Source organism: Ursus maritimus, unplaced genomic scaffold (genome assembly GCF_017311325.1).
Source record: "Ursus maritimus isolate PB19 unplaced genomic scaffold, ASM1731132v1 scaffold_32, whole genome shotgun sequence".
NCBI lineage: Eukaryota > Metazoa > Chordata > Mammalia > Carnivora > Ursidae > Ursus > Ursus maritimus.
In genome coordinates this window covers 14,997,112-15,009,695 of record NW_024425786.1, presented here as the reverse complement: position 1 = coordinate 15,009,695, position 12,584 = coordinate 14,997,112, and the positions used below count along the sequence as shown (strand labels likewise).

The 12,584-nt window shown below is 37.1% G+C and overlaps 1 protein-coding gene across 9 annotated transcripts in view; it reads left to right on the top strand.

Moving 5' to 3' along the window:
- The window catches only part of HP1BP3 (heterochromatin protein 1 binding protein 3), a 34,524-nt gene extending 23,730 nt beyond the window's left edge, over nt 1-10,794 (top strand). For 8 of the 9 annotated variants that reach the window (XM_040645896.1, XM_040645893.1, XM_040645898.1 and 5 more), the window contains 5 exons: nt 237-327; nt 5,134-5,293; nt 6,683-6,794; nt 8,414-8,527; nt 8,980-10,794. In XM_040645896.1, coding sequence (XP_040501830.1) covers nt 237-327; nt 5,134-5,293; nt 6,683-6,794; nt 8,414-8,527; nt 8,980-9,274 — 772 coding nt within the window. In that variant the 3' untranslated portion in view covers nt 9,275-10,794. Of the gene's footprint in view, nt 1-236; nt 328-5,040; nt 5,294-6,682; nt 6,795-8,413; nt 8,528-8,979 lie in introns of those variants that run through there. The other variant, XM_040645900.1, reaches the window with a different exon arrangement.
- The last annotated feature ends 1,790 nt before the right edge of the window (nt 10,795-12,584 follow it).

The window sequence follows — 12,584 nt, the reverse complement described above, 5'->3', positions numbered from 1 at the left end:
ATTGGTTGTGTGTGGTACATGGTTCTGTGTATCTGGGTAATGACTTGACTTCTTTGCTTGAAAAAAAAGAATGCCACTTTTGTTAAGGGTGTCAGTACTTTATTTTATTGTCCATTCTAACAAAGTACCACATGTAATAAGAATCAGAACATAGTTCAGGGAATAACCCTGGATTTGTTTCTCCAAATCTCTCCTTCATTGATCTATTGATCGTTATTCTTTTGTTTTCTCTGCAGACCTCAGCTGTTGAAGAATGCTCTGCAGAGGGCAGTAGAGAGAGGCCAGTTAGAACAAATAACTGGCAAAGGTGCTTCTGGGACATTCCAGGTTAGAGGCCGAAAAGGATTATAGAGAAGTGGTTCTCAAAAGTTTTGGTTTCAGGACCTCCTTATACTCTAAAAATTTTTTGAGGACCCCAAGAGGTTTTTTTTATGTGGGTTATACCTATCAATATTTACTGTATTAGAAATTAAAACTGAGGGAATTTCAAATATTAATTTAAAAAAATTTTTCACATTAGCATGCGTAATACATTTTTTTGTGAAAAATAACTATATTTGCCAAAACAAAAAAATTGAGAAGAAGGGGGTACTGTTTATTAAAAACTTGCAAAAGTCTTTAAAATCTTGCTTAAGAGAAGACAGCTGGTATCTGTTCAACACATTTTGGATTATATCCATGAAGAAAATTCACCACACATAGAAATACAGTTAGAAAAGCGTGGAGTAGTTTAAGATAATTTTCCAATAGTTGTGGATACTATGATACTCTACCAAAACGCAACTGGTGATAATTTTTTTTAGAAAAAAATATTTTATTCACTTATTAGAGAGAGCTGTTGAGCATGTCGGGGGTGGGAGGGACAGAGGGGGAGAGAGGGACAAGCAGACCCCGCACTGAGTGTGGAGCCCGACCCAGGGCTCAGTCTCACCACCCTGAGATCATGACCTGAGCCGAAACCAAGAGTCAGAACAAATGATAATGTTTTAAATAGCTTTATTGAAGTATGGTTTATATATCATAAAATACATTCATTTTAAGTTACCATTTATAATTCTATGATTTTTAGTAAATTTGCAGAGTTGTACAGCCATCACCACAGTCCAGTTTTAAAACATTTCATCACCCAAAAAGTTCTCTTGTGCCTATTCGTAGTCTCTCCCCAGTCTCATCCTCAGCCAACCTACTAGCTGATTTTCTCTTTATATAGATTTCCCTTTTCTACACTTTCCGTAGAGATAGAGTCATATAGTATGTGGTCTTTTGTGTCTGGCTTCTTTCACTTAGCACACTGCTGTTTGAGCCTTGTCCATGTTGCGACGTGAATCAGTGCTTTCATTCCTTTGTATTGCCACATGGTATCGCATTATGTGAATCTAACACTTCCTGTTTATTCACAAGTTGATAAAAATTGAGGTTATTTCCACTTTTTTTACTCTTCTGAATAACTTTGCCTATGAACATTTACATTCAAATCTTGGTGCAGACACGTTTTTATTTCACATACATAACTAGGAGTGTGGACTTGCTGGACTATATGGTAAATTTATGTTGTGAGAAACTACCAGAGTGACTGCATCATTTTACATTCTCACCAGCAAAGTGTAAGGGTTCTAGTTTCTCCATATCTTTGCAAACTCATGTTACTGTCTTTTTAAAATTCTAGCCATACTGGTGGATATATAGTGCTGTTTCATTGTGGTTTGGGTTGGCATTTCCCTAATGATTGCTGATGTTGACCATCTTTTCATGTGCTTAATGGACATTTGTTTATCTTTTCTGGTAAAATGTCTATTTAATTCCTTTTTCTGTTTTTAAAGTTGGGTTATGTGTCTTATTGAGATATAAAAGTTATGCAACTAGGGGCGCCTGGGTGGCACAGTAGTTAAGCGTCTGCCTTCGGCTCAGGGCGTGATCCCGGCGTTATGGGATCGAGCCCCACGTCAGGCTCCTCCGCTATGAGCCTGCTTCTTCCTCTCCCACTCCCCCTGCTTGTGTTCCCTCTCTCGCTGGCTGTCTCTATCTCTGTCGAATAAATGAATAAAATCTTTAAAAAAAAAAAAAAGTTATGCAACTAGATACAAGTTCCTCACTAGATACATGGTTTGTAAATATTTTCTCTTAATCTGTGGTCAGTGCTTTTGCTTGCTTAATGGTATCTTTCGAAATGCAAAAGTATTTAATTTTGATGAAAGCCAGTTTATCATTTTTTAAAATTGCTTCTGCTGTTGGTGGTGTAGCTAACAAATCATCACCTAACTTATCATCAGATTGACTTCTATGGGGTTTTTTTAAGAGTTTTTTTAATAGTTTTAGCTCTTACATTTAGGTCTATCCATTTTGAGTTTTGTTTGTAGTATGAGGTAAGGATATAAATATTTATGTTCTTGCATGTGGATATCCAATTGTCCTAATGCTATTTATTGAAAAGACTGTCCTTTGCCCACTGAATTGCCTTGGCATCTTTATAAAAAAACAATTGACTATAAATGTTAAGGGTTTATTTCCGGACTCTGAATTTTGTTCCATTGATCTATATGCGAATTCTTTTTTTTTTTTAAGATTTTATTTATTTATTTGAAAGAGAGAGAGTGAGCAAGAGAGAGAGCATGAGCAGGGGGAGGGGGAGAACCGGATTCCCCTGCTCTGCGGGGAGCTTGATGTGGGACTCATGACCTGAGCTGAAGGCAGTCGTTTAACCGGCTGAGCCACCCAGGCATCCCTGTATGTGAATTCTTATGCCAGGATCACACTGTCTTGATGACTGTAGCTTTGAAAACTTTGCAGTAAGTTTTGAAACTGGGAAATGTTAAAATGTAGGTTAAAAAAAAATGTTTTGATTATTCTGGCTCTTGTGCATTTCCATATGAATTTTAGAATCCATTTGTCAGAAAAGCCAGCTAGGATTTTGGTAGAGATTGCATTGAACCTATATATCAGTTTGGGAAGAATCATTATCTTTATAATGTTGACTTTTCCAGTTCATGAACACTGTCTTTTTATTAAGATCTTTAACTTTTCTCAGCAGCATTTTGTAGTTTTCAGTATAAAGTTAGTCTTAACATTTCTTTCATTAAGTTTATTCCTAAGTATTTTATTATTTTTCTATGTTATTGTGAATGGACATATTTTCATTTTTAGATGTTGCTAGCCTATAGAAATACAATAGATTTGTCTGTTGATTTTATATTGATTCAACTTTGCTGAACTAGTTCTAGTAGTCTTTTTTGTAGGGTCCTTAGGATTTTTTGTGGCTTCCCTAGGATTTTTTACATAGAGTCATATCGTTTGCAGATAAAGACCATTTTACTTCTACCTTTCGAGTCTAGATGTTTTGTTTTGCCTTTTTCTTGCCTATTTGCACTGTTTAGAACCTCCAGTACAGTGATGAGAGCAGACATCCTCATCTTGTTCCCCATCTTAAAAGGAAGACATCAAGTCTTCCACCGTTAAGTTAGCTGTAGGTTTTTCATAGATGCTTCTTAATCAGGTTAAGAAAATATTTTCCTCTATTGTTTGTTGGGAGTTTTTATTATGAACCAGCTGTTGGGTTTGTCAGATGATTTTTCTGTGTCTCTTGAGATGATCGTGTGGTTTTTGTCCTTTATTTTGTTAATGTCGTGTATTACAGTAACTGATTTTGTAGTAATTCCTTAAAGGTTACTTGCCATGTAGAACCTGAGACCACATCAGTGACCTTTTTGTATTCTTGCCTTAAAATCTTTTCATCTTGAACTTTTGAGTGGATCTTCTAACCATGTGTAATTTTATAACATGGTCATTTGAAAAATAGTGGTTCACTGAATTTTGCAGGTTATTAAAATATTGTTACATTTCATCAAACAATAACAAAAGTAACGTTATATCACCCGCTGGCCTCATCAGAACAATACTTAAGGACTAGGAAATTACCAGGCTCACCATGGTGTAAATACAAGTGTTCCGTGATTTTAATTTTTTCTTTAAAAATTGCTTTTTATGCCTGATAACAAATACTGTTATCAAGGGAGAGGTTTATTTAATACATTTTCAAGAGAATGTCTACCAGATGCCCAAATCCTAAATAACTATAGTTTAGCTATTAGTTGTTTTGTCAAGTAAAAAAGGGTGTTCCATGAATAATGCAGTTAGTTCAGCTCAGAACTCAATCACTGGGGGTGCTTTTCCTTGAGACCACCATCATACCTCCATATGCAGCTGACATGCTCTGTGTGTTCTTCCCATCGCATCCCATAAAGTATCAACAAGACATGCACTTGGGTTGAGATTTAATAAAATAATTTTTGCTACTTCATCAAGGTCATTCCTAAGTAAAATTGACTTTTTTTTTTTTTTACCCACAAGTGCATAGCAATAAAGAATACAGTAACTGTTGGTACATTTTTTTGTCTCCTCCTTGATTTACGGTAGGGTGGCAACAGTTTAACCCACCATTGTTTTTCTACCATCAGTGCAAATGTCACCACAGTGATGAAGGCACATCACATCTTAGTATTACTATGAAAATAGCTTTGAACTTGCAGATCCTCTGAAAGAGTCTCAGGAACCCCAGAGGGTTTGTAGACCACTCTTTGAGAATCTCTGTTGTAGACCATAACCTGAGTTTGTCCTTTTACCCTTTTTGCTTAATGGTGCTGATCTTTGTTCCCCATCCTTTTGTCCTTGGAATATGCTATGGAATTTTCTGTTGTTTGATACCCTAAATATTTATTAAGCTTTTCCTTTGCTATTTTCCTTACAGGATTAAAAAGGTTATTATTTTTATAACTACTGCGTTTTTCAGATTGAGACAAAGGACATATTCTCAAAAGTATCTTATTTATTGGGGCATGACAAGTTAACTTGCTTATTGTGGTAGAGCTGTTACTCTGTTTGAGTTAGGGTAGCTGTCGCTGTTTTAGATTGGATGGAGGGGTAAATGGAAAGAGGGAATATCCATAGGAGGGTTGGGACTCCTCAGTTAGATTGAATACCTGATGAGTGGGAAGAGAAAGTCCCTAACCTGACAATTTATTGTAAAACATATCTGTGCTAATGCAGGAACTCCGACCCACCTGGTGCAGAGGAGTCTTGTCTTGACCTGCTTTGGGAGAGTGTTGTCTTGATGCTTTTCTCTTCCTCCTTGGAAAACAGCTGAAGAAATCAGGGGAGAAACCCCTGCTTGGTGGAAGCCTGATGGAATATGCAATCTTGTCTGCCATTGCTGCCATGAATGAGCCGAAGACCTGCTCCACCACTGCTCTGAAGAAGTATGTCCTGGAGAACCACCCAGGGACCAATTCTAACTATCAAAGTAAGATGAGGAGTTGTGTGCATCTACTGGGATCAGGGGAATTATCTTGTTAAAAGTTTTACAGCTTGTGCTGTTAATGACAAAACATTAAGTACCGATTGTGAAAACCAAGAGGGAACAACAGCTTTACAAATTTATTGTTTACAAAAAGAAAAGCAAATGATCAAGGCTTATCCTTAATTTACAATGTCAATTGAAGATTAGGATTTGATTTTACTTTGCTGTAAAATCCCATATTTGTTTTTATCGTAATTTAGATAAATCCTTGGTTCAGAACACCCCTCAAGTATAGTATCTTTTTTGCCTTTCTGAATGTTTTACTAAAACATCTAATTTCACCTTGAAACCAAGCCAGTGTTTTAAAATATGGCTTATGTTACTTCTCATTGCCTTAGGCCCTAAAACAGAAAATACTTTTTTTCAGTAAAGTGTATTTACCCTGTAAGGTGGAGATTGGAGATTAAAAGCCTTACCCTAGCAGTACTATCACATACAGATTAGTGAGTCTGGGTATTTTTTCAGTGAGCTACTAGAATAGACATAGTGGTATAGGGTAAGGAAAGTAGAAAATAAGTAACAAAATGCAAACTAGACTATTATTTTAATTAAAAGTAATTTTGAAGTCTTAATAGACTTTTAGCATATATGCAGTATGAATTTTTTAATGTTATAGAAGAATGCTTTCTGGTCATTTTTTTCATACATTCCTTTGAGAACTGCTGTGTGACTTTTTTTTTTTTTTTATCTTTCCTTCCTTCCTTAAGATGTGTACTGTGTTTACTGTGTATACTGACCCTTACAGACCATTTCATGATTTTCCCTTTTGGTCAAGTATTAGAAGAGAAGATGAAGTTGGTTATTTAACCATTTCTGTTTCACTGATATTGCAGCTATTTTTTGGACACTGAATCACTGTAAAATGTAGTTTTGATGGGTCTTTGTATGAAAGATGAGAATTGGTAAGGCCTTTAGAAGCCATGGTATTCTGTTGTTTGTTGATCTGTATCGCTGTTCTCCTAGGTGGTTTTCCTAGTATAAACGGTATTCAGTGGATGTTTGAATGGAGATGAGAGGTTTAGTTTTAAGTTGGCTGTTAATCATTTTTGTGCCACTGTAGGGCATGTCACTACTCTGGGTTCCTGTTCTCCTTCCTTTGAAATGAGGAACTTGACTTAAGGTCTCTAAAGTCTCTTGCTGTGACAATTTAACCTTTTCAACTTTATGGGCACTTAATTAATTGTTAAGTGAATTATTAAACCCTTTGACCACAAAGAATTCCCTTAGCACATGTCAACATATCTGTGACAGTAGATTGATGTATAACTGATTGTAGTTGAGGGAATTAATCAAATTGAATAAACTTTCTTCATTTCTAAATTTTTTATTCAGTGCATTTGCTGAAGAAAACTCTGCAGAAATGTGAAAAGAATGGGTGGATGGAACAGATCTCTGGTAAAGGATTCAGTGGCACCTTCCAGCTCTGTTTTCCCTATTATCCCAGGTAAGTAGCTAGCCCATAATGTGAAGTAAAATCTTATTCTAGGTTACAGGCTTGGTCTTAATTTATTAACTTACTACTGTTCTACTTGAAAATAAAGACTACTTAAGGCAATATTGATTTGGGGGGGGGTGTTAAGGTTTATTTATTTATTTATTTTGGAGCATGAGCAGGAGGGGGAGAGGGAGAGAGAATCTCAAGCAGACCCCCAGACTGAGCATGGAGCCCGACTCAGGGCTCAATCTCATGATCCCTGAGATCATGACCTGAGCCAGAGCCAAGTGTTGGATGCTTAACTGACTGAGCCACCCCAGGTGCCCCTACCTAAGGCAGTATTGTTTTAGAGTAAAAGCTTTTCACGTAAGAATGGCAGGATGTTGGTATCCTGCCAGAGCTATTGTTTCTTTGAGGTCCTTGGCCATTTTTATGCTCATTTGTTCTTTATTAAGTAAATGATAATGACAAGATTATTAGAGGATTAAGAATGTTTTAATTGTCCATCATTTGGGGCACCTGGTGGCTCAGTCCGTTGAGCGTCTGCCTTCCACTCAGGTCATGATCTCAGGGTCCTGGGATCTGCCCCACCTCTGGCTCCCCGCTCAGCAGAGTCTGTTTCTCCCTCTCTATCTGCCTCTCCCCCTGCTCATGCCTTCTCTTACTCTCACTCTCTCTTTCTCTCTCTCAAATAAATAAATAATCTTTTAAAAAATTGTCCATCATTCAAGGAGGGAGAGCATTGGCTGCTTCCAAGAATCCTAATTTGCCTTCTCCATACTACAGAGACAGGGCCATTTCCTTGAAAATCTCTTTTATCTATATTTATTACTGCACTAAAAAATATATTGAGCACCTCCTTTGGGCCAAGCATTGTCCTGTGCACCCATGCAATGGCCTTCTTATACTTTCATTTCTAGTAAAGTGCCATGACATGTACTACTAAAACCCTATTTTAGCAAGAATATAGTGTAGTTCCTTATATTGTACCTTGTTCACAAGCCTAGGTAGGTGTTACTTGGTTGGTTGGATATTATTTGAATTTTTCAAACATTAAATTTAATTCTTAAAGTCGAGCACATAAAATCTATAATTTAAGGAATTAATCAATGGGATCAATATTTCTATCAGTAAGAGCAAAGAAAATTAGAAAATCCTTGCTGAATTTCTCCAAAACTTTGAAAAGATTCAGCCTTTATATTATTTTGAGGTCTTTGTTTTTGAGGTCTTATATTATCTTGAGGGCAAAAATGTATACTGCTGTGCAAACTGTTTGCTGCCTTATGGACAATTCACTGCTGTATATTCAGTGGCTAATACAGTAGTGCTGGACACACGTCAGGAGCTTAAATAATTGTTTGCTAAGTCAATGATTAAGAATCAATTTTATTAAATGGCAGGAGGAAGGGAATGAGGTATGGTCTGGGACTTCTACAGATTTGTTTTAACTTTGTGTGTTCAGAATAGGTTAAACTGTAAGTGATACTTGTAACATGGCATTTGGAAGGGCAGGAAGAAGTGGAATGTCCGGGAAAGAACACCTAGGTTCACATTTCTCCCTTGTCTTGTGTAGGACTTCTCTTTGACCTGATTTTACCTAATTTTTCTTTCCTTTTCTCTTTTCATAGCCCAGGAGTTCTGTTTCCAAAGAAAGAGCTTGATGATTCAAGAGATGAGGATGAAGAGGAGGATGACTCCTCAGAAGAAGACTCTGACGATGAAGAGCCTCCACCTAAGAGGAGGTGTGGACTTGGGCGAGGCCCTTCTGCCTAAGCGCGAAGAATGGCAGGAATAGTCACAGCAACTTCACAACGCAGGAGCCCTCTCAGAAAGTTCTTTGTGTAACATTTGAACTTATCTTCTTAAAAATTCAGGGGCTTTGAACTTAGGAAGCCCCGTGAATATGTAATTTACCGTTTGGTCAAATATGTATATCCATAGTGTTGGTTATTCAAAGAAAAATAAACCCCTATTTTCTTAGTAAAAGCATCATGAATTATGTATAGACTTCCATGAATTGGTTGAATTTTATACAATTTTAGTAAAGGCTGTAGTTTAAAAATAATCCCATTCCTATCCTTTACATAGGTGACTTTTATCTTTGCTCTGTCTTTTGTGGCACAGTAGCTGCTCACCCCGGCAAAGTGAATCTCTCAAGTACTAAGTGTCGGCCTTTGCTCTTTGGTTCTCACAGGTTGCAGAAGAAAACCCCAGCGAAGTCATCCGTGAAGGCTGCATCCGTGAAGCAGAGAGGATCCAAGCCTGCACCTAAAGTCCCAGCTGCCCAGCGGGGGAAAGCTAGGCCCCTACCCAAGAAAGCCCCTCCCAAGGCCAAAACTCCTGCCAAGAAAGCCAGACCCTCATCCTCAGTCATCAAGAAACCTAGTGGTGGCTCTTCAAAGAAGCCTGCAGCCAGTGTGAGAAAGGAAGTGAAATTGCCCAGCAAGGGCAAATCCAACATGAAGAAATCTTTCAAAGCAAAAAAGTAAATTTTATAGGGAAAAAAAGGGTATCATGATAAAATTCAGAATCTTATTTTCTAAGGTCAGTGTGCGTTTGTTTTAGTTTTGATGCTTTTAAAATTACATTTTTTTTCCTCCCCTATGAACATTGTGGGGAGGGAATATAAATAAACCAGTTTAGGCATTTGTTAGCTTTAGGTGCTGTTCTTGGTGCCTGCCCCTTCCCTCAGTCATTTTAATTTCTGCGATAACTCTGGATTTTCCTGAACTGTATAATCTACACTTGTCATTTTTTTCTCCCTCCACCCAACCCTCTTTCTTTTTTTATGGTCAGCTTTGGCTTTTTTTTTTTTTTTTTTTTCCTCCTTCCAGCTTTATCTAAACAGTTGCAAAGATTTTTATATTTGTAGAAAGCATCAAGAATAGGATGCTGGTCGGGTGCTGGAAGTAAAAAAGAGGCAGTATATAGCACTGACTAAATTGTAAAGCCTTCTGCCTGGAGACTCCAGTTATAGCTGTAATAATTAATCTTATTTATAAAACCACTCCACTAACCCTCTCTCTCCAATTATATAAATACAGAGACATCTTAGCTTTGGGAATAAGCCAAAAATCATTATGATTTCATTAGGTTCTGAAGACCTGTGACTCCTTTGGGCCACTTTCACATTGGTAAATTCACAGGTATTTTTCACCGGCCCAGGGCATTGCATTCCCTCAACCGCAAGCACAAATTCCCTCCACCACTTGATTCTTGACTGAAGGGGAAATACAGGAATATATTGAATTTGTGATTTCTGGTGTCACCTGTGTTACCAAAAACCAAAACATATAAAATCTTCTTGATCAAATGTTTAAATATATTTTTTAATATTTGGAGCATGAGTTGTCATTTCCAGTTTGCCTTTTTTATAAGGAAATGTTGGAGAGTTACATCATTGCTAATGTAGAAATGTTAAGTGGAAAACCATACAATTTGCTAAAATAAACTAAATTCCAGATTCATCTGTGGGTTTTTTTCCCCTCCTTTCTTTCCACAGCACTTTTGATATCAAGCAAGTAGCTTCCTTTTTGAGATATTAAAAAAAAAGAAAAAAAAATAACAAATGAAGCCCGACTACCTAACCCTTCATCATTTGTATTTGTTTTAGTATCGTGCAGTTGTGTTCAATAGTACTTAGCTTTCTACTTGGGAAATACTGATTTCCGGTTATCATTTACCCTCCCTGTGGCACTTAACATTTTAATTGTCTTAAACTTTTTGGTGTACACCTTCTGGCCCCTTTGAGTGCTGCCAGAGGCACAAGATACTTATGTCATTCATTCCGCTTGCATTGTCTCCTGGGATCTCATCTGCAGCCTAGCGTGTGGCTGGGAAATGGACTGGAGAAAATTGGCTTGAAGTAGATGCATAATCATGTGTGATCCCATCATGAGCTCATTGGAATTTGTGTTGCATGTAAGGCAATCTTTCCTGTTGTAAATCTTCCTTTTTTTATGTACATATATTTTGAAAAATATGAATAAACATGAAATTTTAAAGCTGCTGAACTGTAGCTTATATTTTAAAATTTCTAGTATATCCTTAGAAGTAGCTAAGTTGCATTCGCTTGAGTCTTTTCTACTCCTTGGAATAGCTGCCATCCATTTTCCTCTTTTTATTTATTTTATTTTTTTTAGCTTAAAAAATTTTTTTTAAAGATTTTATTTTTGAGTAATCTCTATACCCAGTGTGGGGCTTGAACTCAAACCCTGAGATCGAGTCGCCTGCTCTGCTGACTGAACTAGCAGCATGCCCCCATCTTCCTTTCTAAATACAAGCACCAGTTTATTTGCTTTGAATTCTTTATATGGATGGTAAATGATGTTTCTAGATATATTGAACCTGCTTATTTAATGAGTAAGAGGTTTAAAAAAAATCATTTTGCGTTTTACTAAGATTCTTCAAGATCGTAGATTCCAGTTTTCTGTGTTTAATGTTCACATATATTCTTGAGTTAGAAAAAAAATACAGCACTGCTGAAGGACTGGTAAACCCTACAGACCTAATTCTGTTTTCTGTTACGATTTTTGGCTGATAATAATTTCTTAGTATGGGCGTTGGGTACCTCTGCTAGGAATTCTCTACCGGGGTCAAAAGTTGGAGGATTTTGGTTGGTTTCTTTGTGTTACGGTACCGCTTTTAAAAAGATACCCTGAATCACCTGGTGACTGTTGTACATCAGGTGCTCCAGCGTCGGGTAAGACGTTTAGACTAGATCATCCGAGATCCTTTCCAACGCTGACATTGTGTTAACTTCACGAAGTTTAGGTTAGGACAGAGGGTCACTGCACTCTTTAGTGAAAATCCCCATCATCAAAGACATGCACCTTACTTATGCTGAGATAAAGGAATGTTTGGGTTTTTCTCCCTTCCAGGCATCCTAAAGGAGCAGAACACATAAATTTTACTTCCAAGTTACAGAAAGGAAGACAGCAAACTCAAAAGGTAATCCCAGCAATTTCCGGCATGGATCAGTGGCTTCGTTTTCTCTGTTAGTGACTTACTGAGCTCAATTACAGTGTTTCATGTATCCGTAAACCACCTACAAACTAGCTTTGGTAAATGAATCTCAGAAAGTACTGGGAGAGAGATTGTCAGCTTCTTAACCTACAAAATGAGAAAGAAGAGCTACCATTGCAAAAAAAAAAGTGGAGACCTTTTCTTAGTAAAATAAAAGCATTCAATACAGATTCTAACCATCCCCACGGACTTAATTAAAGGAAGCCTGGTCCAATATAAATCTTAGAAAACAGATGTATGTTTTAATCACATCTATGGGGTATGATTAACCAGAAAATTACATGAAAACAAGAGCTAGGTAATATGCCAATACCTTAAACATTTTTTCCATCATTCCTGCGTTACAAAAGCTTGTCAGCCCTAGTCTAGGTTTGCTAACCGATTTTTGTATGAAATTCTTCTTGCTCAGACTGTCATAACTCTTGCCATCCCGAGGGCTCAGGAGAAAGAGGTGAAGCCAGCCATATGCATGAACTGCTGTATTTAGCCAACTAAGAAAAACTTGAAAAATTTAGGATTGTTGAGATTTCTCATCTTTGAAACCTGCAAAATCATATTAATTTATTTCTCTTTGGGTTAAGCAAAAATTCTAATTTTGTCCATGACAAGAAATTCTGTTCTTAATTGGAAAAAAAGATCATTGTTAAGCCGTTCCCTCAGAGGCTCTGGTGGATGGGACTTCCCAGTGTGCAGTTTGTTTTGCATTTTCATGGTAGAACAGATGGCCACTCAGTTCTGCAGAGCTGAAGCCAAAGGACCAGAACTGTTCATTTA